Source organism: Lithobates pipiens, unplaced genomic scaffold (genome assembly GCF_037356315.1).
Source record: "Lithobates pipiens isolate NorthernLeopardFrog02 unplaced genomic scaffold, aLitPip1_a1.2 Scaffold_13, whole genome shotgun sequence".
NCBI lineage: Eukaryota > Metazoa > Chordata > Amphibia > Anura > Ranidae > Lithobates > Lithobates pipiens.
The window spans coordinates 252513960-252541116 of NW_027507718.1; the positions used below are offsets into that span (position 1 = coordinate 252513960).

At 43.6% G+C, this 27157-nt stretch overlaps 1 protein-coding gene across 4 annotated transcripts in view; it reads left to right on the forward strand.

Annotated features, from left to right (window-relative positions):
* The first annotated feature begins 2822 nt into the window (after positions 1-2822).
* The window catches only part of USO1 (USO1 vesicle transport factor), a 119684-nt gene continuing 95349 nt past the window's right edge, over positions 2823-27157 (forward strand). For all 4 annotated transcript variants that reach the window (XM_077476544.1, XM_077476546.1, XM_077476545.1 and 1 more), the window contains exons 1-3: positions 2823-3076; positions 24638-24724; positions 25555-25619. In XM_077476544.1, coding sequence (XP_077332670.1) covers positions 3008-3076; positions 24638-24724; positions 25555-25619 — 221 coding nt within the window. In that variant the 5' untranslated portion in view covers positions 2823-3007. The remainder of the gene's footprint in view (positions 3077-24637; positions 24725-25554; positions 25620-27157) is intronic.

Genomic DNA, 27157 nt, shown 5'->3' on the forward strand with positions numbered 1-27157 from the left:
CAGAATAACAGCAGCGGAGCTGCGAGACCCCACCGAGAAGATGGATGCGCCGGACTACAGGGGACAGCGGTGACTTCGCTGGCTCCTGTGTCAGGTAAGTGGCACATAATGGACTACTATGCGATGCATAGTAGTCCTTTATGCATTGCCTTTGCAGGGAATGAAAGAGGAAGTAAACCCATCGGGGTTTACTTCCTCTTTAAGGTCGAGAACAGGTCAACCTGCCTCACTTGGGTATGGTAAACAGGTTTTGAATAGAACAAAATAATTGCCAACAAAATTATTCTTGTAATTTTTCCTATCCATATTACATTTTACTCTTTATGTATGGATAACTGTAAAAAAGTCCTTCTGTGCAATTAACTTAAGTCCTTTTTATGTAGCAAGGTCCAGGGCCTCCTTCAGTCTAATGAGAATCTCCAGGGCTAAAGATAGCTGACATTCTTCTGTATATGGTGGGTTGCATGGCATAGTGGGTGTACTGCAAGGTAGATTGATTAGGCACCAGACACTTCTTGAATGCAAAAGAGATTTTATTTGTCTTAACAGAACTTTGGGAGATTAGGTTAGGGCCAGGACATCCTTAGGTAGTTGCAAGATTAATTTTCAGACTCCGAGACTTCAATAGGAGGACAGCCATGCAAGGAAAGGCATCCAGCAAGATGCCACATCTGCATGTGTAGGAATGCTGTCTACTATGGCAACAGTTTTTAACAGTTCCTAACACAAAGCGTAACAGTTCCTTCGCTTCCACTACAATCACTTCTTGTAGTTCTTCGGGCCACTGAGCTCCCAGTCTCTCTCACTAGAATAGTTGACTCACTGCCATTGAATCTCTTGAGCTCCTCCAATCTTCACTTTAGTATCTTCCTCAAGTGTCACCCCCGCCTCACTGCTGGGACACTAGCGTGGCAGTCAAGATACTTCTCAATCTTCACCCCACTGGCCTGCTCTGTCCCTGGCTTGACACACAAGGCTACTCTGCAAGCATCACCTCCGCTGGCTGGGTCCCTGGCTTGATACCCACTGAAGTTTCCAGATTCTTCACTGTCCCCGGTTAGTGAGAATACTGCTCCGGTACTTGCTTCTGCTGCCCACTGTAGTCCCTGATAATAAGGTGGATGGTCCCTTTGTGGTGACTGCTTCCCCTCTACCTCCGACCACAACAGGTTCTCCGGCTGGCAAAACCGTTACTTCTTGTTGGACTGAAAGCCACAATCCCAACCCTGTGCTGCTCTCTTGCTTCTGGATAGGCCCACAGACAGCCTAGCAGCCAGATGTGCCTGGGATAGACCCAAACTCCAGCCTAGCAACCCAGGTAATACAACACACGTCCACCCAAACAGCTGTCCAGGTGGCACAGAACATCGATCACCTGACTCCACCCAAATATATAGGTTCTCCCAGCAGGCCAAGGGATCCAAGAAAACCTCTGCCCATTGGCTGAGATACTCTATATACCCCTAATCTGACCTTGCATTACCCTTCTCATATCTAATGCCTCCAAGTACCTGGCCACCTAGCGGCAAAAGAGAGAAGTGCAGCATGTTACTAGGTTTAGTAACAATTTAAACTGCAGTCTGCTCACATAATTTGTAATAAAAACATCTTTGCCATTCTGGAGCTTCCATCCAACCACTTTGCATATTATTTTATATATGATTCTGTACTTTCCAAATATGCTGCAAAAATCTCCCTCCGCTAAGTCTGGCTGCATCCATTTAAACTGTGGGCAGCTGAAGCTGCTACCTGGATTTACAAAGACACACCTCCAGCTCTGCAGCATTCATTGGCCTTTGTTTCGTCACATATGGCGACCCATTACATTTGGCTACCCACTGGACTGCGCATGGGCGACAGCGCCATATGCTTTTCACCCCTGAATCCAGGTTCAAGCCCCACCATCCAAGTGGACATAAAGCTAGATTATAATCATGGCGTGAGGCCGTGCCCAAAGCGTGGCGAGCGAAGCGAGCCCACGAGGGGTCCTTTGTTGGAACGCATATGGCGGTGGCGCCCATGCGCACTCCAGCGGGTAACAAAATGTGATTGGTAGAAAAATGTGGCGTGACACCCTCTGATAACTCTGGATTTTTACCAGACAAGAAACAGGAAGTGGGCTGTATAATGTATTTACTGGCAGAAAAAGAAAAAAAGTTTTACTATCCAAAGTTAAAACAAGGGCAGAAGATTTAATAGATGGAAAGACGAAAAAATTACTGAAAGTCCACTTTAAGGTCACACAAAAAAAGTTGAAGCCACTACTGTATACCTGTCAGGATTAAAATATTTGACATTGCTGATTTATTCTGGAAAGTCCAGGTCTATCATTCTCATCCCTGCGTTGTGGATAGCAGTGCATGTCCCATGAACTCCTAAACATGGGGGTTATTTACTAAAGGCAAATCCACTTTGCACTACAAGTGCACTTGGAAAAGCAGTTGCAGTAGATCTGAGGGGGGCATGCAAGGAAAATTAAAAACTGCATTTTAGCTTGCACATGATTGAATGCTAAAATCCGCAGAGCTTCCCCTCATTTCAGATCTACCCCTTAGATTTAGAGCGACTGCATTTCAAAGTGCACTTGTAGTGCAAAGTGGATTTGCCTTTTGTAAATAACCCCATGGTGTGTTGTATCAGTTCACTGTACATTCACAGCTATCCACACTTTTACAGCACCGTCGGGCTCCTTTAATTCATTCGTGACGTGACACCACAAAGCACCAGGCGGACGGAGATGTCACGTGACGAGCAGCCTCAGCGCCTACACGTCGCCGCCACGTTTCCGCGCATGCGCTGCCGGTCTTTGTCGCTTCCGGGTTTCTTTTCATTCCTCCACTGCCCACGTCATCACACCTCTGCCCTGTGTACAGTGCTCAGTGCCCCCGCCCCTTCTTCACCCTTCACCCCTCTGTATCTCCGAAGCACCGGGGCCTGCTCCTTTACTGCACTCCGGTGCCGGAGACCCGTGCATTCTCACTGAGCGCGACTCACAGTCTTCTCCACCATGAATTTCCTAAGGGGAGTGATGGGAGGTCAGCAGAGCTCCGGGGTGCAGCCATCTGGAGCGGAAACTGTGAGTGACAGCCGGGCTTTCTTGCATGTTTTGTATAGAGTGGCCATTCTGAGGTGACGTGTATTAGTATAGAGGGGCTACAGTCTGACAGCTGGGATTGTAGACTTGGGTGACATCCAGGTCTATATATGTACGCCGTATGTGATGGTGTCATGGGGTAGAGTTCCTCCTTGTTCCCGTTTATTGAGGCTGATGGGTGACTAGTGATCCTGTCACTGACTTAAGGATAAGGATGAGCTCAGGCGTGTTTGCATGGACCACGCGCAGAGCCCGCCAGGAAGGCGGCGCAGTGCTGCGCTACTCACAGGCAATGAGACATTGCCCGATCTCTGCAGCCGCGCATCAGGACAATGTCTCACTGCCTGTGATTAGCGCTCCACAATGCTGAATTCCTGGTGGGCTCTGTGCGTGCTGTTCGCGAACATGCCTGAACTCACCCTCAAGTAGGAATGAGCTCAGGCGTGTTCGCATGGACCACGTGCACACCCCCCAGGAAGTCGGCGCAGCGTTGCCCTAATCACAGGCAGCGAGACATTGCCCTGATGCGCGGCTGCAGAGATCAGGCAATGTCTCACTGCCTGTGATTAGCGCAGAGCTGCGCTGACTTCCTGGGGGGTGTGTAAGTGGTCCATGCAAACACACCTGAGCTCATCCCTACTTAAGGGTGAGTTCAGGCGTGTTCGCGAACAGCACGCGCAGAGCCCACCAGGAAGTCAGCATTGTGGAGTGCTAATCACAGGCAGTGAGACATTGTCCCAATGCGCGGCTGCAGAGATCGGGCAATGTCTCACTGCCTGTGATTACTGCAGCACTGTGCCAACTTCCTGGGGGGCTCTGCACGTGTTCCAAGCGAACACGCCTGAGCTCAATCACAAGCAGTGAGACATTGCCCTGATGCGCGGCTGCAGAGATCAGGCAATGTCTCACTGCCTGTGATTAGTGCAGCGCTGTGCCGACTTCCTGGCTGGCTCTGCACGTGTTCCATGCGAACACACCTGAGCTGATCCCTAATCACAAGCAGTGAGACATTTGTCCCAATGCGTGGCTGCAGAGATCGGGCAATGTCTCACTGCCTGTGGTTGGGGATGAGCTCAGGCGTGTTCGCATGGAACACGTGCAGAGCCCGCCAGGAAGTCGGCGCAGCGCTGCGCTAATCACAGGCAGTGAGACATTGCCCGATCTCTGCAGCCGCGCATCGGGCCAATGTCTCACTGCCTGTGATTAGCACAGCGCTGTGCCAACTTCCTGGCGGGCTCCACACGTGGACCATGCGAACATGCCTGAGCTCATCCCTACTTGTGATTAGCGCTGTGCAGTGCTGACTTCCTGGTGGGCTCTACATGTGCTGTTTGCAAAGACGCCTGAGCTCATCCTTACTGATGATTCGTCGAGATCACTAGCGGCAGGCTCATTCTCTAAAAAGCGATCAGGATTCAGCAGTGTTCAGACCAGCGACATCATCGTCATTATTATTATTATTACACAGGATTTATATAGTGCCAACAGTTTGCGCTGTGGGCAGACAGTCCAGTTACAATACAATTCAATACAGGAGGAACCAGAGGGCCCTGCTTGTTATAGCTTGCAGTCTAAGATCTTGTTATATCTGGCTACGGGGGGGGGGGGGGGGGGAGGGGATTCCATGGGGCAGACAGGTGGCCTCTTAGACATTGGTGATTTGTTTCTAGCAGCAAAATCGCCTGTTTCATCAACCATAAGGTTGTCATCTGATTTTGTTAACGCCTGACACATGGATTTTGTAGATTCTGTGGCTGATTAAGGCAAGGTACACAACTCTGTAAATGGGGAATGCATGCAACACCTTTGGAGATGCATGGGAGTGCCATTAATTCTTAAAATTATTGTAAAGCTTCATAAAAAAAAAATCTCAAATAATAAACATGTTATACTTACCTGTTCTGTGCAATGGTATTGTACAGAGTGGCCCTGAACCTCCTGTTCTTGGGTCCCATGTGGGAGCTATGGGCTCCTCCTTTCCTCAGTGCACCATGACAGGAGGCCTGTTCCTATGGGGGCACATTTGCTGGCTTGCTCCAGAGCAGGGCTGTGTGCATTTTTTTAAGCACACGCAGCGTGGTTCACCCCTGCTCCCCCGCTTTGTGCTCACAGGATTTGACTAACTGCCTCTTTCAGCAGACAGAGAAAAGAGAGCAGCTGCAGGCAGGCACGACACTGGAATGAGATTGTGCTCAGGTAAGTATACAGAGGGTTGAGGGGGCAATTAAAATACACACGCATTTTTTACTGTATTGCAGGAAATGCATTAAAGGAGAAGTATGGGCAAAACTTTTTTGGCCATACTTCTTTGATGGATCACAGGAGTGCAGTTTTTTTCTGCACTTCAGTAACCCGTCTTCAGCCAAAAGCAGCTGATGTCACAGAGCCAATCTAGGCTGAAAATGCCAACCATATCGTCCACCCAGAAACCTGGACTGGCACCTGAGAGCCAGAGCCTAAACCTGCTCGTTCTGCTCCCTCCACAGCCCAGCGCTTCAGTGAATGCTGGAGGTGCAGAGCAGAAAGCTGGTGACTGACAGTCCCAGCTCTCTGATCAGAGCCACGGGAGAGAACTGAGTGATGAGCTGTGTTTGATCACTCAGCTCTCACTGCAGAGGCAGCAGGGACAGATGTAGCATCTTGTCGATGCTGAATCCACCTAGGTAAGTATAAGGGGTCTTTCACATGGGGAGGTTCCGTGATGATCCGCCCCGTGGATATCCGCTTACTCAGCGGGGATCGATCCATCGATCCCCGCTGAGCAGGAAGATGACAGGTCCGTCTCTGCACACCTGTCAGACCGCCGCTCTCCCCTATAGGAGATCGGATGATGACGGAGCTCAGAGTCTGTCGTCACCCGATCTGCAGACGGATGGAAAAGTAGGTTTTTCCTCCTTCACACTTTTTCGGAGCGGGATGGATGTGAGCGGACATGTTACCGCTGACATCCGACGCTCCATAGACATCCGTTCAGGTCTGCCTAAAAAACTGACAGGCGGACCTGAACGGATCGGTCATGTGAAAGAGCCCTACTTGTGTTTTTTTTTTTTTTTTGTTTTTGTAATCCCATTTAAATAAATGTCCAGCCATTGGAACCACTTTAATAGCACAGCCACGGCCTGATTTCGCATGCGCCAAACCGCATGTTACCGTAACATCATGTGATTTTGTCCAGAGCGATCTTAAGCCGAGCACACGCAAATATGTGGCTTCTCAGTGGGTGGGCCCTGGCCCAGAGCAGCTGCATATTTGTGTGCATTAGTGCAAATAGAGCTGTGCTGAGAGCATGCTCCCAGCACAGGTACTGGTGGCTAACGGAAAGGTCTCGATCACAGCTTGTGATCGGGAGCTTTCTGATCATGTGACCTCCAATCATGGCGGTCACATGACCATAAGCCCTGCCCTGCCTCCCAACCTTCTAAACGCCTTTTAAAGGGCCAGCAGGTGCCAGCTCCAAGGGGTAAATAAGTGGCAGGAACTTCTTTCCCCTAATTTCTTGTGGGTGAGGTAGGCCATTTAAATTATTGGCCTGCCCTACCAGCAATTTCCATGTGCAAACACGCGTACACAAGTCTGAATAGAGCCTAAATGAGAACTAGAAGTTGTGTCTGACAGCCTTTGGTGGGAGGTGGATAGTGTGTAAGTTTCCCTCTGTGGTAGAGCCGGATCTTTCGCACGGCAACCTAGGTGGGAGCCTGGTGACCCAGCTACAACCCTCATACTCCTGATGTAAACTAGGGAGATAGTCACTAAACCAGTCTGTCCAGGCTTTTAGTGATACCAAATGAGATCATCAGAAGCAGGTAGTTAAGTTAATTTTATTTTATTGCTAAGAAACTGCATGTCTCTTCTGAGAAAATGTAAATAGTTTTCTTGCTCACCAATGTTGTCCATCTTTATTTAGTTTCACATTAATCCCTCTCTGGTCTTTGGCTATGTATTCAGTTAGGACCTTTTAAGTTTGTAGCTCCTATGCATTAAGCCAGCCTTTCTCTACCTTTTTTATGGAAGCGAACCTTGAAATATTTTTTGTCTTGAGGAACCCTTGCTAAAATAATAACTACAGTTTGTTGTACGATCACTAATGGTCCTTGCATAGTTGACACCCCGGGTAGATACATTTTGACAATTTTAACAGTGATCTTAAATTAAAATGAATATTAACAGAAAAGACATGTAGACAGTAAAAATTGTAGTGTTTCCTAACATTAGTGGTCAGTGTAGAAGTCCCCATTGCATTGGTGGTTAGTGTAGATGGGTGATCAGTTTTCCATTGTTATTGCTCATGGAACCCCTAACAATCTCATGAGGAACCAAGTCTAAAGAAGGCTGATCTACATCTTTCCATTTCCAATCATTTTTATTCAAGCAGTAATACAAAAGAAGTGCAGATGTTTATATTAGCAAGGGTATAAAATATTTCCCAGAGAAGAAACATTCTCAGTAATCTCAGATATCAACATATGGCGATCTTGCAGAGGGTTCTCAGGTATGCCTACATTATAGGTATTCTGTTGAATTACTGCCACTGATATGATTTTATCATGCAAAGTGGTTCCTCTACACCTCACAAATGGTGAGGTAGCCACCCCACCTTACAAAGGTAGCCCAGACTGAAAGAGGTAGAACATTACTAACTCTGTGAGAGCGTCTCTTCATAGTATTGTTCTTATCCCCTTGAATCCTGAGTTATCACCCCTTTTCCCATTATATAGACTTTGAGGAAGAGTAACAAAGGGATTTGAGAGACAAAGAAGGCTTTGTACACCACCAGCTCCTAAACTTGACTTTAGGAGCCTTTGGCATTTTTTTTTTTTTTTTTTGCCAAAGCTCCCAAACTCAACTTCATAAAAGCCTATGTGTCAATATACACAGACTTTTAGCAGAGTTTAGGAGCCGCTACGGTTAGGGGAGCTTCAACCTCCCTCTCCTGAACGCGGAAGAATCATGTTCAGGGTAGAAACGTTTTCACTGTTGGCCACGAGAAAATGTGAAATGCAGCAAACCCGCTGTGATAAATGTAGGCTAGTGTACATGAGATATATATTATACAATATATAATTATACACACCTATCATTTTTATCATAGGTGTATTTAACCACTTCAATACAGAGCACTTTCCTCCCTTCTTGCCCAGGCAGGAATTTTCAGCTTTTAGCGCTGTCGCTTTTTAAATGAAAATTGTGCGGCCTTGCTACACTGTACCCAAACAAATTTTTTATCATTTTGTTCCCACAAATATAGCTGTCTTTTGGTGGTATTTGATCACCTCTGCTAAACAAAAAAATGACCAAAAAAGTTTTTTTCCGTTTGTTACAAAACTTTGTAAATAAGTTTTTCTCCTTCACTGAGGGGCACGTATAAGGTGGCAATTATGGGCACTGGTGGCACTGGTGATGGGAACTAATATGTGGCACTGATGGGCACAGATAGGTGGCACGAATAGGCGGCATGGATGGACACTGATAGATGACACTGGTGGGCATCACTGATTGGTAGGCACTGGCATGCATTAGTGATGGGCACTGATTGGCAGCCCCAGAGGTCACAAGGGGTGGGCATCACTGGTGGTCCTGGGAGGGGCCTGCACTGATAATCAACGCAGCGTCCCCCGTCAGAGGAACAGCCGATTGGCTCTCCTCTACTCGCGTCTGACAGACGCGAATGAGGAAAAGCAGACTTCTACAGCTTTTCCTGTTTACACTGTGATGAGCCATGATTGAACTCAGCTGATCATGTGGTAAGTTGTCTCCGTCAGAGACTCTTTACATAGATCGGAATAGGGGTGTGTCAGACTGAAATGCCACACCATTGATCGCTGCGGTCGCCCTGGCTAGTTATCTTGATCACGTCATATGATGTCCGATCAGGATAACTAAACCACTTTACCAACGCCATTTTGCTATATGGCGTGCGGCAAGTGGTTAAATGATAGAGATGGAATATCAACCAAAATTCCAGAAAAGACCCGATACAAATATTATCAATTGAATTGCAGTCAGGGTGGATTTAAATTAAAGTGGAAGTCCAGTCAAAAATAAATGTAAAATATCTTTATCTTTTTTGACATTATTAATTTTCTGTATAGCAGTTTGTGTCGCTTAGAAAGTCTAATCAAATCCAGACAATCAGCTTCTTCCTGTTCTTCAGGGACAACCTTACTTCCTTATTTTTGAATTCTGCATGGGGGGCCTCTCGCTTCCTGAAAACGTTGTGTGATGGGCACTGTGTGCATGGTGTGGCACACATCCAGCTAAGGGAGCTACATGTGAGTAATGAGTTTAAGACTACATTTCCACTAGTGCGACTGGTCATGCGACTTTGGACACAAATGGGGCATCCTCAAATGGAAGGTGGAGGAGCGAAAGGTCTCTAACATCCACCAGCTCCGTGTTGTCGTCATGGAGGAGTGGGAGAGGACTCCAGTAGCAACCTGTGAAGCTCTGGTGAACTCCATGCCCAAGAGGCAGTGCTGGAAAATAATGGTGGTCACACAATATTGACACTTTGTGCCTAATTTGGACATTTTCACTTAGGGGTGTGCTCACTTTTGTTGCCAGCGGTTTAGACATTAATGGCTGTGTGTTGAGGTATTTTGAGGGGACAGCAAATTTACACTGTTATACAAACGATACACTCACTACTTTACATTGTAGCAAAGGGTCATTCCTTTAGTGTTGTCACATGAAAAGATATAATAACTACTGAGCAGGGTATCTGAATTGCTGCTCAGTGAGGATATCAGTCAGAAGCACTCTGTGCTGGATGACAGATGGCACATTCCGACTGCTTGGCCACACCCCAACATGTTTCATCCTGGAAGGACTTTGTCAAGAGATTCATATTATGTGAACGTTATTGAATTCAGATGGCATATGTCATGCATTGATTTGCATAGGTTTGGCACATGATAGTTTTCTTGGTTAGCACTGCATTTTATATATATATATATATATATATATATATATATATATATATATATATATATATATATATATATATATATATATATATATATATATATATATATAAAATATAATGTATTTAATTTAGTTTTGTCATTCAAGATTGCGTAGAGTTTTTCATTTATCATGGTCCTTTACCATACCAAATGAGATGGTAGGTGATTTCTAAAATCTGGCAATTGTAATTCTTGGTGCTATAAATGAGATTAGCTTCTTTAGCACCCCCTTCACTTGTTGGCTCAGTAATGCCTATAGAAGAGATTTTTTGAGGTTTATTTAGGTTAGAGAATGGGTAAAGTTGTGTGTGTGTGTGGCGAAAAACTGTACCCTCTTGACTACATCCTTGCCAACAGTGTGGTTAGGCACCCATGACACACAAAGCCAAGCACAATGGAACAGTATACCTTATCAGCGCCTAGAGGCGATTCAGTTCGCATTGTGCGCTATATAAGTATTTCATTCATTCATTCATTATCTTAAAGCGGAGTTCCCTGTTTTTTTTTTTTTTTTTTTTTTTTTAAGTTTATTAAAAGTCAGCAGCTACAAAAAGTATAGCTGATGACTTTTGATAAACAGACACTCGCTTGTCCCACAGTCCAGCGATGCGGCCGCCCAAAGCCTCCACTCTCTCCCCCTCCTCTCCACTGCACCGTCATTCCAACTGTGGGCACCCAGCCGTGGCAGCTTGTGGCTTCATGGCCGGGCATGTGTGAGTCGCGCTGCACTCTCTAAATGGGCAGGCAATCTTTTGAGACCTGTGACTTGTGCCAGAAGATTGCCTAGAGGGAGGGGCCGCCTAGGGGGAGAGGAGGAGTTGCCTAGGCGGCCAGAAGGTGGAAGCAGGAAGTCCCACTCAAAACAAGGTATCTTCCCCCCCCCCCCAATAAAAATGACATGCCAATTGTGGTATGTAAGGGGGCGAGGAGTACATAAAACAGAAGTTACACTTTTGGGTGGAACTCCGCTTTAACATAACTTTGTAATTGTACAATTATAGAGGTGGTGATATAAGACCTGGAAGTGCATTGCATAATCTACATCTTTTAAAGTAGTCAGCACCATAGAATGGTGTAGTGCTTCCCTGACCCTTTGGCATTCTATGGAGCAGTGCACAAATAAACAAAGCTGAGCTTTTTCAGCAGCAAGATTAAAGCTGGCCATACACCTATAGATTATCTGCAGATTTTCTATGTTTAGATGTAAAAAGTGGAAGATTCCTCCATCCACACAGTTTAGCGAACATGGAGAAATCTGTTACACTTTTTCCATCTAACCATAGAAAATCTGCAGATAATCTATAGGTGTATGGCCAGCTCAAATGATACAATAGAGCAGGGGCTTGGTAACCGATCGCGGGCCACAATGAGCAGAGCAGACAGGAGCACAGCTCACTCTACTCTATTGGCCCGCCAAACCGATCTGCCCAGATGGAAGGGGACGGAGCCTTCTTCCGTTTTCTTTCTTTTTTTTTTTTTTTTTTTGCGGATCGAATTAGAGGTAGGTGGGTGTAAACGGCCACAAGTCTGTTTACATCTGTGGCTCAATAGAGGTGAACAAAGGGTCCAATTGGGTCTGACTGATTGTGTCAAATGGGCCTAAGGCTGCTTTCACACTGCTGTGCTGCGGTACTACACGGAGGGTGCACCAACACACAGGTAATAACCAAAGTCTATGGCTCAGTGCGGGTAGCCTGCAGGTGTTCTGCGCTGCAACTGCTGATCGGTTTGAAAGCAGCCCAGTAACCACTGCAGAACAGATATGCCCATATATCCACTGTGATTTTAGTATTAAACTTACCTTTAGGTATCACCAACTGTTGCTGTCCCAGACAGAGAGAATTTGGTATCACTCCACCTTTGACAGGAGTTGGTGCTATACATATACGGCTTATGCCAACCCGCCATCCCAGAACAGGAGGTCGCGGGCCACATCAGAGGGCTCCGCGGGCCACTGGTTGGGCACCCCTGCAATAGAGGGAAGTGGAGAGGTACCTACAGACATAAGTGTTCTTTCACTCATTGCATTCTTTTACAATCAGATTAGGAAATGGTTTTATGTACGTAGGCCTTCCCTTGGCTGATGCACATTGGTTTGATTTCCAGTGCAGATCTAAATTGTTTTCCCCTGAGACAATCAGACACCTAAAAGGTTCCTCCTCCTTTGTCCCTTGGCATTAATGGATATGTTTTGCCTAATGCAAGTACAAATGCAAATGTTTATATAATGACTAATTCCAGTTCAGTGTCCAGAATAAGCAGCCACAGCCAGCCACCTTCTAATGTTTGCAGGCACCATTACCCATTCTTGCCTTCACCAGAGCTGTGAAACAACACTTAGGCCTTGTTTGTACGAATATTGAAACATTAGCATGCATGAAAACACCTATTGTGTTCTTTGACGTATTCGTGTTAATGAACGCTTGCCAAATGCTCTCTCTGTCTCGGTCGTCTATTTTTTTAACCTCTTCTCGCCCGCCCTATAGCCAAATGACGGCTATAGAGCAGGTGCTTTCGTCCGGGGAGGCCGTCCCTGGACGTCCTGGTGTTTACTTCCACAATGCGCTACGCGGGCGCGCATTGGGGAAGTTCTGTGTTTGCCGTGTCCCCCGGAGACAGGCAAACACAGATCGCTCTAAACGGCCAATCACAGCGGCCGTTTACAGCGCGATCGGCGTGTCCAATGTGAGATGATCTCATATGTAAACATATGAGATCATCTCTCAGCGCCGCTCTCCCTCCTCACACAGACAGCGTGTGAGAGGAGAGAGATGAACGGCTGCAGCAGCCGTAAGTGGGAAAAAAAAAAAAAAAGTGCCATCTGTCCCCAGTACCATCTGTCATCAGTGCCACATATTAGTGCCATCTGTCATCAGTGCCACGTATCAGTGCCATTTGTCATCAGTGCCACCTGTCAGTGTCACGTGCCATCTGTTGTCAGTGTCACGTGTCATCAATGCCACTTATCAGTGCCATCTGTCATCAGTGTCACGCATCATCGGTGCCATGTATTAGTGCCATCTGTCATCGGTGCCACGTATTAGTGCCACGTGTCAGTGCCACATATTAGTGCTATCTGTCATCGGTGCCACGTATTAGTGCCACGTGTCATCAGTGCCACGTATTAGTGCCATCTGTCATCAGTGCCACATATTGGTGCCATCTTCAATGTGTGTTATGTGGCCTCTGGCTGTCCAGTTTGGGGTCTCCCAACCCCAGCAATGTTACTCATGTCTCACATTCTTCTCCTTTCCTACCTGCTCACTCATAGAAAGCAATGACCATAGCTCCAGCAATGTGACAACATCTCCAGCAGCCACTTCTGATTTGTACACAAAGGTAAGTGGCTGCTGGAGATGTTCTTTCTGTGATTTCCCATCATTTTCTATGACATTTTATACCTCCAATGTCTATCAAACAAGCCCAGTTCACTCTCCATAAATGTGTGAAAACTGCTGCAGGTGCACTTCAATTCACTTGAATGGAACGTAAAGCCTCCACAACACAACATGGAGTATAATTTTTTTAAGGGGCACAAACACTCATTGGTTGGAGGTCAGTAAGCTTTAACCACTTGACCTCCAGAAGGCTTTAACCCCCTTCATGACCAGGGCATTTTTTGCTATTTAGCACTGAGCTACTTTAACTGGCAAATGTGCGGTCATGCAACGCTGTACCCGAACAAAATTTGTATAATTTTTTTCATGCAAGTAGAGGTTTTTTTGGTGGTACTCACTACAGGGTTTTTTATTAAATGAAAAAGACCAAATATGTTGGGGAAAAAAAACCCAATATTTTATAATGTCTGGTATAAAACCTATCCAATAATAAAAAATAAAAAAAAATGAAAAAAATCTAATATATTCACGAATTTAGGCCAATTCTGTATTCTGCTACATGTCTTTGGTAAAAAAAAAAAAATCCCAACAACTTCAATACAGGGCACTTTCCCCCTTGCACGGTCATGCTACACTGTGCCCAAACAACATTTTTATCATTTTGTTCCCACAAATAGAGCTTTCTTTTGTACTGATGGGCACTGTTAAGGTGGCACTGAGGAGGGGCACTGATATGCGACAGTGGGCACTCATAAGCGGTACAGATGGGCACTGAAATGCCGCAGTAGGGTTGCTGATGCTCATGGCTGACAGTCGCACACACTTCCCTGTTTTGTTCTGACAGGAGGGACAGATCATATGTTCCTATTAGCTAGGAACCACGATCTGTCACTTCCTGTAGTTAGTCCCCCCCCCGAGTTAGAATCATCTCCCTAGGGAACACTGTTAACCTCTTCACTGTCAGTGATGTTTTTACAGTAATCAGTGCATTCTTAAAAGCACTGATCGCTGTATTATTGCCAATGGTTCCAAAAATGTGTCAAAATTGTCCGATGTGTCGCCATAATGTCGCTGTCATGATAAAAATCGCAGATGGCCACCATTACTAGTAAAAACAAAAAAACAAAAAATGCCTTAAATCTATTCCCTATTTTGTAGACACTATACATTTTGCAGAAACCAATCAATATACTCTTATACGCTTATTGCGATTTACATATTGACCTAAATTGAGGGAAAAAAATGTTATGTATATTTTTGGGGGATATTTATTATAGCAAAAATAAAAAATAATGCTTTTTTTTTTTTTTTTTCTTCAATATTTTCGCTATTTTTTTTTTTTTTTGTTTGTTTGTTTATAGCGCAAAAAACTGTAGTGGCGATCAAATACCACCAAAAGAAAGCTCTATTTGTGGGGAAAAAATTGAAGTCAATTTTGTTTGGGTACAACGTCGCACGACATTGCAATTGTCAGTTAAATTGACGTAGTGCCAAATCGCAAAAAGTGCTCTGGTCAGGAAGGGGGTAAATTCTTCCCGGGGCTGAAGCGGTTAAACCATTAAAAAGCTTCGTATACACGATCGGATTTTCGGCAGGGAATTGTGTTATGACAGACTGGCTTAAAATCTGATCGTTAGTACGCTCCTTCAGACAATTTTTGTCCAACTTTCGACCACCAAATGTTAGATGGCAGGCTAATAAATTTTCGGCGGACAGTGGTCTGTTGTCAGATTTTCGTATCGTCTGTACACAAAAGCCCAAAGTACAAACGCTCATGCTCGGAATCAATGTTTACCAAACACGACATTAGCAGAAGGTGCCCAAAGGGTGTCGCTCAAGAGCTGAAATTCCACGTAGTACGTCACTACATTAGTGTTTGCCGACAATTGTGTGCCATTTGTATGCAAGACAAGTTCCTGGCACACGACCTTTGGACAAAAGTCTGACTCTCTGTTGGCCAACAATCAGATCGTGTGTATGAGGCTTAAGTGTGTTCGTCTGAGCTCTAATACACTGCCCAACAAGAATTCTCTTGCCTTTGTGGCTGTGTGTGGTGAAGAGATGAACTTGGGCGTATTACCGTATTTGGATATACCGTATTTATCGCCAGATAACACCGTCATTTACCCACTGGCTGGACTTTGGACATATCTACTCTAACCAAACAAAATTTTTATCATTTTGTTCCCACATTCCTATAAATAAAGATATTTTGTTTGGTATTTGATCACCACTGGGTTTTTTAGTTTTTGCAATATGAAAAGAAAAAAAGACTTACAATTTAAATAAAAAAAAAAAAAAAAAAAAAACCAATATTTTTTATTTTGTGTTTTAAAACCTATCCAATTTAAAAAAAAGATTCTTCATAAATTTAGTCCAAAATTATTTCTGCTGCATGTCTTTGGTAAAATAAAATCCCAATAATCGTTGTATATTGATTGGTTTGCATGAAAGTTAAAGCCTACAAACTATGGTGTGTGTGTATACTGGAATTTTTTCGTTTTATATATATTTTTTTATTATTACTACTAGTAATGATGGTGATCAGTGACTTATAATGGGACTGCGATAGTATGGCAGGAAATTTTTACGTTCACTGACCTCATCAGTGACACTAATAAAGTGATCAGTGATAATACTATACACTGGCTGGGAAGGATTTAACATTTAGGGGCAGTCAGGTGGTTAACTGTGTGTTTAGCAATGTTTAGTGTGTGTAATGTGTGATGTTTTACTAAGCAATGTGCCAGATTTTATTCCCCGCTTTGCAGGGAGAAAAAAACAGCACATCACTGCTTTCTGAAGAGAGCTCTGTGTTGTTTACCAACACAGGGCTTTCCTCTGTCATTCACTCAGCCCATCAGTGGGTTCCAGCCATAAATCATTGGTCAGGACCTAATGAACAGCTTATACTGTAGCAAATGACAGCACAGCTGGGATGGGCATGAACACGCCCCCTACTCGGACATGCAAATCACATATACTTGCATGATCTTGCACAGCCGAGCTGCCATGTAACAGTAAAGTTACAGGAGGTGGTCAGCAAGTGGTTAAACGTTTTTCATATTCACACTACTGCGACTTCATGATTTCAGGGAATGCCTGTGCAAACTTGAGGTCTATTGACCTCCACTTGCATCAACGTCAGACCAAAGTAGTGCAGGGACTACTTTGAAGTCGCACAGATATGAATGGTACTCGTTGGAAATCATGGGGTAAGATTTGTCATAAGAATTTGCAGTCCCAAGTTGTAGGACAAGTCGCCCAAGTGTGAAAGAGTCCTTAAAGAGGTTCTCTCTGTTTTAGCAAGATACAAAGTGCAGTGTTTGTTTCTTTTAAATTATAATCCTAAATACCTTTTGCACACCGCCTCTTTGCAGTCACATGATCTTCCTCGATCTAAGAACAGCAGAGAGAGCTGCTGAGATTCCCCAATGAGGTCAGCCAGCCAGAAGAGGAAGGTCATGTGACTGCACAGAGGAGCTGTGCAAAAAGGTATTTAGGATTATAATTAAAAAAAAATGGACATACTGTATTGAATATCTTGCTAAGACTTAATTTCAATGCACTGCGCTATGCACAAGAAATCTGCTTATGCATTTTTCTGAGTGTCGAGCTTTGTGTTGTTGTTTTTTTTTTTTTTTTATTTTATTTTTTTTAACCTGGGCGTTTTTTCTCGTGACTTGTCACATTTTGGGGTTGCATTAACAATAAATGGTGATGCTTCTAAGACGGGCATCTTTTGCGTGTTTTGTAAATGTGCACAAAATTCAGTTTTTTTGTTTTTGCGTGTTCATAAAACACTGAAGTGTGAATGCAGTCTGAATGTTAAATGTGGAATTCCAGCCAAACTCTAATCTTAAAGTAAAACTATAGGCAAAACCCTTTCTTTTCATTTATTTATTTATTTATTTTTCATTTTGGATAGAGCAAGGGAGGGGTTATAACCCCTGTCAGATTTTTTTTTTCCCCGCCACCTGTGGTGGAGATTTCCCTTCACTTCCTGTCCCATAGCCAAACCGTAAGTTAGAGAAAATCACTGTAAATCAAGAGATTCCTTTGGGGACCCTCAGATTACCAGAACTAGTGTCCCCAATGGAAGATTTCCCCTCTATTACTTTTCTGGGGACAACCCAAAATTTGGGTGATTTCACTTTCAATGATAATGGTAAACATGGTTAATCTACTCCCACCCTCATTCTAAAATGATTCTATCTACCCTGTAAAAGCAAAGATGTTTATGCTTATATTCTTATAGTAAGGTGGAGAATGGTGTCCCTGTATTGGGTTTGGTGTAGAATAAATGAGCCATACTGCACATGGCCCTCTAAATTATACTAGATTCTCAATAAGACTAGCTCAGCAAGCAGCACATTAAAGATTTATTTACATTGGCATTGTCTTCTGTCTAACAGTCTCACTATTTATTGGTACTTCCAAGCTGCCAAAAATGAAAAAAACTTCCATTTGGTTTATACACATTATTAGTTGTAATTTTAAAGGGGCAAACCCGTTTATCTACTTTTATTAGATCCATCGTAATATCATGGCAAGCTAGCAGATTTAAAGATTGTTACATGCAGTTTATAAATGGAAGCACGTTTATGTTATAGAGACATCTGCTGGTCTAATAATCCATTCTTTGCCTCGGCAGCTGCATGAAGCACATTGAACTATTTTAAGCATTCACCGAAATTCTTCAGAATAAAGGAACATTTGTGTGGCTCTGTAGGAAGAAATATATGTAGGTTCATGTTTCTGGTCAGCATTTCACTTTTACCCATTAAACAATAAGGCTGGGCTCACACCATTGCGAATTGGATGCAGGTTACCTGCTTCCAATTCACAGTAGCAGGAGATTTTGACCAGCTCTCTATGGAGCCAGTTTATATATCTCCGCAGCAGGTCCAGTGCATTTTGCACAAAAACGCTGTGTGTCTTTTGGTCCGTTTCAGGTCTGAATTCAGCCAAAAATTTGTGCTGAAATTGGACCTGAAACAGTGAAGGGGGACACATCAGACCCCCTGCTGTGAGACCGATGCGGTGATGGTGTGAACCCAGCCTAAAATAGAAATATAGTCAAAGCTCATTTGGCTGGGCTTCTCCTATGGATCACAGAAGGGCAATTAGTTTTGCTCTCCTGTGACCCATTTTCAGCAGACAGCGGGTTAAAGTCCACTCTGCTGACATCATGGAAATCAGTCCACCACGTCATCCCGAAAATGGGAGTCTGTTTCCGCCAGGTGCCTGGACTGTCACCTGTCTCAGCCTCTCAGCGAGTCGCTGAGAAGCTGATACGGCCGCTCCCCGCCCCTCCACAGCTAAGCACTCCAGTGAGCAAGGGGGGACAGTAGAGCTGCACAATTCTGGCTAAAATGAGAATCACAATTTTTTTGCTTAGAATATAGATCACGATTCTCGCAACATTGTAACATCAACTTTCACATTAAAACCAAAAATGTACTGGTTCTTCTTCCTTTTTTTATTTTTTATATTCATTGAAGTGAATTTTTTCCCCAAAAAAATGCATTTGAAAGACCGCCTGCCAAATACAGTGCGACATAAAATATTGCAGCAATTGACATTTTATTCCCTAGGGTCTCTGCTAAAATAGTAAAAGTAATTTTCTAGCAAAAAAAATTTATTTTTACCTTCAGAAACAAGTGTCAGAAAAATATTTAGACTTTAGATGGTTAAACTTCCTGCTTTTACATGTGTTAAAAACTTGGCAGATTGCTTGGATTTTCTTCTTTAGGCTGGGTTCACACTGCTGCGGCTAGGAGACCCGGATGTGATTCGCACTGCAGTGCAAATCACATCCGATCTCTGTGCGATGCGAGTTCAGCCATACAGATAGTATGGCTGAATTCGCATCGCACCTGCTCCAAACTCGCACAGGACCCTTTTTTTGGTCCGCAGCAGAATCGAATCGCATGGGTGTTCACACCATGCGATCCGATTCCTGTGCGAGTTTGCAGATCGCACTGCGATATGCGAACTGATCTGGGGGTGTCATTAAGGTTTCACTGACACTCCCAGCAGTCCGCATAGGGCAGTGTGAACTGCCGGCGGGAGGCATGCGATGCGGGAACCCACCGCGGATTTGCGGCGTACCCGCATCGCTTCAGTGTGAACCCAGCCTTACACACAGAAGTTTCCCTTAGATCTCCGCTCTCCTCTATGGTGGATCGGATGAGCACGGACCGTCTGTCCGTGTTCATTCAATCCGCTCTGCAGACAGATAGAAAAATAGGATTTTCCTCCGTCTACAGAATCGGACCATAGCATGGACGGATGATATCAGGTGTCGGCAGATGTTCATCCTCTGACACCCGCTATCCCATAGGGATGCATATATGTCCGTATTTCATCTGAAAACGGATGGATGAAATACGGACATACTGTCCGCACGTGTGAAAGGGGCCTAAGAAGGAAGTTGGTTACAATGTTTCAGTTTAAAAACTTGCCAGACTGCCTGGATGTTTTCTTTTGACAGCTGAGTGAGCAGATAAGTCTCTCCACTTGTTATATGAAAGAATCAGCAAACTCTGCAATAGAGATCTGTTGAATCAAGATCACAATTTTTTTAACGAATAATTGTGCAGCTCTAGGGGACAGTCTACAGCTCTCTGTTCAGGGAGCTGTGAGAACCGAGCCAGCGGTGGTTTTTGATCACTCAGTTCTCAGTGTAGAGATGTAGAGACGCCGGGGGACAGATGCAACATCGGACCGATGCTGCATCAACCAACTTCTCTTTTTAATTGGTTATTCTACTTGGGCCTATGCTGAAAGTGGCAACTCCTCTGGCTAAGTGTTAGTATATGTATGTAAAGGCAAAACTTATTTTTTTCTTTTCTTTCTTGTTTTTTTTTTTTTTTTACATGGTAGGATTCCCCCACCAAATTTTTGTTTTTGGTCTGGGTCTGTATCCCTGCCATGTATATTCACTCCCTGTATTTGTCCTGCTAATCACTGTTTATTTATTGAAGCTTGATCACTGTACAAACAAAAGCGCAGCATTTTGGAGCCACGCAGGACCCCTTCTTCAGGTATGTGTCAATCATATGCCTGGCAAAGGGGTCCTGCACGGCTCCGAAACTTTGCACTTCTTTTGCTTGTGAAGTAACCATGCTTCAGTCAAAAAGATCATTTGGATGCAAAGATCTGTGGTGTGCTGACAAATATTTACACTGCATCGTGTTTGTTCCAGTTTCCAGCTGGCGGTTACTGCAGCATCTATTTGCTTTTTCCAGAATTGTGTGTGATGGGAATATACAGTGAGGGGGAAAAAAGAATTTGATCCCCTGCTGATTCTGTACGTTTGCCCACTGACAAAGAAATGATCAGTCTATAATTTTAATGGTCGGTCTATTTTAACAATGAGAGACAGAATAACAGAAATATCCAGAAAAACACATTTCAAAAAAGTAATAAATTGATTTGCATTTTAATGAGTGAAATAAGTATTTGACCCCTTCTAGAATTCTGTCTAAAATTATAGACTGATCATTTCTTTGTCAGTGGGCAAATGTACAAAATCAGCATGGTATCAAATACTTTTTTTCCCTCTCACTGTAGATGCTGACATGTGTACACCTTTGGCTGCTGCCTCTGCAATGCACTCAATAGTGACATGATGGTAGTACAACAATTAGATCCGGTGTGAGGATGCGATACTGTGCCCTGTGATCTTTGACTTCTCTTTGTTGTTCAGGTGGAGCTCCAGGCTCCTGCAGAAAAAAATTAAAGTCAGCTGCTTCAAATACTCTAGCTGTTGACTTTTAATAATTAGGACACTTACCTGTCCAGGAATCCAGCGGTGTCTCCACCCGAGCCGATTTTAAAAAAATCTGCCAACGGGTGCACCCGTCGCCATCTCACTAAGGGAAAACCACCAGTGAAGCCTTGCGGCTTCACACACTGTTCCCTGCTGCGCTTGCACAAATTGCGCTGCACTCTGTGAATGGGCCATCTGCTGCGACTGAGTTTGCTGCGGTGAACTTAGCCAGAAGTGGGAGCGGGTAACGGTCAAAACCAGGAGGCAGACAAGCGGAGCTTCCCCTTTTGGGTGGAGCTCTGCTTTAAGGTTGCCTATCCCTTCCCTAGGCCTTTGAATTTGATAAAATATCTTTATTTCCAGGATTTCTAATGCTACAACGTGATAAGGGGCCCTTGTTTGCTTTTATGCCTTACTGAAAGGTAAAGACTTGGGTGTTGATTTAGTAAAACCAGAGAGTGGAATCTGGTTCAGCCGTGCATGGTAGCCAATTGACCTTTAACTTTGGCTTTTGACAAAATAAAAAATCTGGAAGCTGATTGGATTCTATGAAGTGCGGCACCAGATTTTGTACACTCTATTTTTAGTAAATGAATCCTTTGGTTTCTATAAGGCTCCTTTCACACTGGGGCATTTTTCAGGCGTTTTTCAGGCGCTTTAGCGTTAAAAAAAGCGCCTGTAAAGCGCTTGAAAGAAGCCTTATTTGCAATCCCATTGTGAAAGCCCAAGTGCTTTAAGAGCCCTTTCACACTGCCAGCTCCAGAAAAATGCTCGTAAAGCTCCGCTTTAACTAGCTGCGCTTTACCAGCGTTTTTCGTGCGCTATTGGGGCGCTTTTAACCTCTGCTAGTGGCCAAATAAAGGGTTAAAAGCGCCCACAAAGCGCTGCTGCCAAAAGCGCTTTGCAGGTGCTTTTCAGGCGTTTTGCAGGCGCTTCCCATTGATTTCAATGGGAAGGGGCGCTTTAGAGGCGGTGTATTCACCGCTCCAAAAGCGCTGCAAAGAAGCTGCTTGCAGGACTTTTTTTGATGCCCTGCCAGCGCAGCGCCTCAGTGTGAAAGCACTCGGGCTTTCACATTGGGATTGAAGTTGAGGCTTCTTTCAGGCGCTTTACAGACTCTTATTTTAATGAAAAAGCGCCTGAAAAACGCTCCAGTGTGAAAGGGGTCTCAGTGTGAAAGCACTCTGGCTTTCACATTGGGATTGCAGATGAGGCTTCTTTCAGGCATTTTACATGCGTTTTTTTTTTTAATGCTAAAGCTCCTGAAAAACACCCCAGTGTGAAAGGGGTCTAATGGATTCTGGCCCAAGAAGAATCATACAAGAGTTTCATTCATTTAACCACTTGCCGACCAGCGCACGACGATGTACGTCGACAGAATGGCACATTCAGGTAAATGGGTGTACATGTACGTCCCTTTAAATTTGCCGCCCTGCCATCAGGAGCGCGCCGCCGGCGGCGCGCTCCCGCGCTGGTCGGGACCCCCGTTAATCCGGTCGCGGGACCTGCGGACTCGATCGCCGCGGGCATCCCCCCCGATCGTCTCACGGAGCGGCCGAATGGAGAAGTGCCGTTGTAAACAACATTTCTCCATTCTGCCTAGCAACTAGTGATGCTGATCTCTGCTCCATGTGATTGGAGCAGAGATCAGTGTTCACTAAATGAAAGCCCAACCCCCCCCACAGTTAGTAACACATCCCTAGGAACACTTAACCCCTACACTGCCACCCACTGGTTAACCCCTTCACTGCCAGTGTCATTTACACAGGAATCACTGCATTTATATAGCACTGATTACTGTATAAATGACAATGGTCCCAAAAATGTGTCAAAAATGTCCGATGGGTCCCCCACAATGTCGCAGTCGCAATAAAAATCGCTGATCGCCGCCTTTACTAGTAAAAAAAAAAAAATAATAAAAAATTATTAATAAAAATGCTTTAAAACTATCCTATAAACTAACTTTTGTAAACGCTATAACTTTTGCGCAAACCAATCAATAATCGCTTATTGCGATTTTTTTTTTTACCAAAAATATGTAGAAGAATACGTATCGGCCTAAACTGAGGGAAAAAAATGTTTTTTTATATTTTTTTGGGGAATATTTATTATAACAAAAAGTATAAAATAATGCGTTTTTTTTCAAAATTGTCGCTCTATTTTTGTTTATAGCGCAAAAAATAAAAACCGCAGGGGTGATCAAATACCACCAAAAGAAATCTCTATTTGTGGGAAAAAAAGGACGTCAATTTTGTTTGGGAGCCACGTCGCACGACCGCGCAATTGTCAGTTAAAGCGACGCAGTGCCGAATCGCAAAAAATGGTCTGGTCTTTGACCAGCAAAATGGTCCGGTCTGAAAGTGGTTAAAGGAAGCCTATACTGAGAGTATAAGGAGGCTGCTATTCTTCACCTCCCCTTCTGAAAATGCTGTTTTCCTGCTACACTCATCTGTGTGCCCTGTGCAGTGACAAGTCGGAATTCATGCTTAAGTCTACGCATATAACAGAATTCAGATAGAGGTATTTGTCCGCGTTCACAATTGTGAATGGGGCCTTTTGCAATTAGATATTGGAGACCCAGCAGAGGGTTCCCTGTGAGGAGCTGCTGGTGGGAAACCCAATTTAAAGTGATTGTAAGGTCTTTTTACTTTTAATTTTTTTTTTCTCAATTAAAATAACAAACCTGAAGTACCTCTTCTTTTTTTTTTTTTGTTGAAAAATCTCAATAAATTTCCATAAAAGAAAATAACAAACCTGTTATACTTACCTGCTCTGTGCAGTGGTTTTTCACAGGGCAACCCGGATACTACTCTTCTCGGGTCCCAGGCTGGAGCTCCTGGCCCCTCCCTCCAGTTGAGTGCCCCACAGCAAGAAGCTTGTTATGGAGGCACCCGAGCGGCAGGTCCATGTGTCCATTCAGAAATGGGGACACGCTTAGGGCCTCGCTTCCTCTCTCTCCTCATTGGCTGACTACATTTGACAGGACGGGGAGCCAATTGGGCCGGTGCTGCATCTCAGCCAATAAGGAGAGAGAGTTCTGGATGAGTAAGGCATTTGTGCACATCGCTGGATAGAGAGGGGGCTAAAGTAAGGGGTGCTGAGGAGGGATGCTGCACACAGGTTTTTTATCTCAATGCATAGAATACAATAAGATATAAAAAATCTTCTGCCTTTACAACCCCTTTAAGTGCAGGGAGCTCCATCCGCAAGTGCCAGGGAACTTTAGAGGGGTGATTTAAAAGCTGTTGTGAGTATGCCTATTGTAACAACAGAAGTAAGATCTGGCAAAATATTTTACCTCCTCTCTAGTAGGGAACTTAGTTTAGACAGGGAATATTTCTACAATAAAGTTTTCATTAAGGACTTGGGGCTTTGCTTTTCGATGAAAGCCCTGAGAAGACCTAAAACCGTAAATGCTAGTAGCTGTGTTTTAACCATCCTTATTTCCTTTTTTTTCCCCATCCAGATCCAGAAGTTGTGTGATAGAGTTGCTTCATCTACTTTGCTAGAAGACCGAAGAGATGCTGTAAGAGCACTCAAGTCCCTGTCAAAGGTCTGTTCATTTTTTGTGTATGATCTCTGGGCAGTGCATGGCAAAGGCTTTTTTTTATCCTCCTAGATGTGTAATTCATGGAGCTGCTTGAGTGAATTTTTCTGTGTTAAGTTTGGTGGGGCAGGTATAAGGTAAAATACAGCTAATTAACAAAGACGTAATACTTAGAGATGCACCGAAACTTCGACCGCTGAAACATATCGGTCAAACATGGTGCTATTTCATTTTACTGATCAGAGAAAAAGGTGTCGGTAATGCACATTATTTTACTGGGCTTATGGTGTTTTTTCATAGGTCATGTGACTAAAAATGTAACACAGGTGCGTTATTGATGCATTTTTAATGCATTTCAATTGATTTTTAACACCACAAAAGAAGCACAGCAGACACCAGTGTGAAGACATTCATAGCATTTAAAGGGATACATTTTTCTTGAGCTTTTCTTGCTCTAAAGGTGCCCATAATGGCCGACAAATTGATTTAAATTCATGATATTAATTAAAAAGTTGAATATAATGCAATTATATATATATAAAAAAAAAAAAAAAATATATATATATATATATATATATATATATATATATATATAAATTTTAAAAACTGTCATTTTCAGTGTGGATTTTCGGCCAAGTGCATCCTGCATTTTCGGTTCGGCACCAAAGTTTCTAGTAATAATCTTTGCCTTTTTATTCAGAAAGCAGAACAGCTTTACACATAATGTGTTGAATATTACATATGTAGATTATATTTTCTTTGTATCCATAACGGATTTTATAGAACATTATTTAGCTATATGTAGTTGAAATATTTGTTTTCTTATTGGTAAACAGAAATATCGTCTTGAGGTGGGTACTCAGGCCATGGACCATCTCTTGAATGTGCTACAGACTGATCGGTAAGATGTTTCTCTTTTTTATATATAAATCGCCTTTAAATTAACCCTGTCAGCACAGGTTCATTTGAATTTAAAGCATGCCTGTAAAAAGAAAGCCTTATATACTTACCTTTCTAATGGGCCTGCTTTTCCAAAAGCCTCCAGTAACTTGTAAATTAACGCTTTTGATTATAGATCCTGATCCCTTATTTCTGAACAGTCAGTTCTTTGGCAGAATCCTCTTTCTTGGCGTATATATCGTTAGTAGAAAGTGATCCGACTGGTTTTACAGAAGTTGAATGCTTCTATACAGCCAGCCTGTCCATACATATTTCGATCCATGTATGGCTGGTTTTACATGTCTGTTCTTTCCCCCAGCCTGTGACTGCAGAGTAAAGGAGAAGCGGCACACCGATGAGCTCATCTCTCTGTCCCTTTGCTCTCACCTTCTACAACCTCAACTCTAAAAGAGTTGGGACACTGTGTAAAATCTACATAAAAGCACAATGATTTGCAAATCTCTAAGACCCATATTTTACTCACAGTAGAAAATAGACATCATATCAAATGTTTAAACTGAAAAAATCTAAAATTTTAGGAAAAGAATAAGGTGATTTTGAAATCAATAGCAGAAACACGTCTCTCAGTTGGGATAGGGCAGTAAAAAGCTGGCAAAGATGGAAGAACATTTTTGCAACTATTTTTGTTAATTGACAACAGGTCAGTAACATGATTGACTATACAAAGAGCATCTTAGAGAGTCAGAGTGTCCCAGAGATAAAGTTGGGAAGAGATTTGCTAGTCTGTGAAAAGCTGCATCTTAAAATTGTCAAACAATTTCAGGCTAATGTTCCTCAATGTAAAGACTTTAAATATATAATCTACAGTACCCTTTAACATCAAAAGATGCAGAGAATCTGGAGAAATAAATGTTGCTGATCGGTTGAAAAATGTTCTTCCAGCTCTTCCTTGTTAGTACCCCTTAATTTGCCAGCTTTTTGTTGACCTGTCCCAACTTTTTTGAGTCGTGTTGCTGCCATCGATTTCAAACTTACCTTATTTCTTTTCTTAAAATGGTACAGTTTTTCAGTTTAAACATTTGATATGTTTTCTGTTTTCTATTGTGGATAAAATATGGGTTATGAGATTTACAAATCATTGCGTTTGGTTTTCTTGTTCAAAGTTTTATTAACCACCTCACGCCCACCAGCCATCAAATGACAGCTAGGCGGTGCAGCTCTTATTCTGGGAGGCTGTCATATGACATCCACCCAGAACGACTGCTCGCGCACCCATAGGGACGCGCATTGCGGCGATCGGTGGTGTGGTTTGTCAGTCAGACAAGCCGCTACACCGAATCTCGGTAAAGAGCCTCTGACGGATCACAATGTAAACAGGAAGAATTGTTGATCAGCTTTTCTCTCCTGACAGGGGGGTCTGTGCTGATTGTTTATCAGCGCAGCCCCCCCTCGGTTGCCCACCCAGGACCACTAGGATTGGCACCACCCTTGACCACCAGGTATGCCACCCTAGACCGCCATGCAGCTGCCAATCAGTGC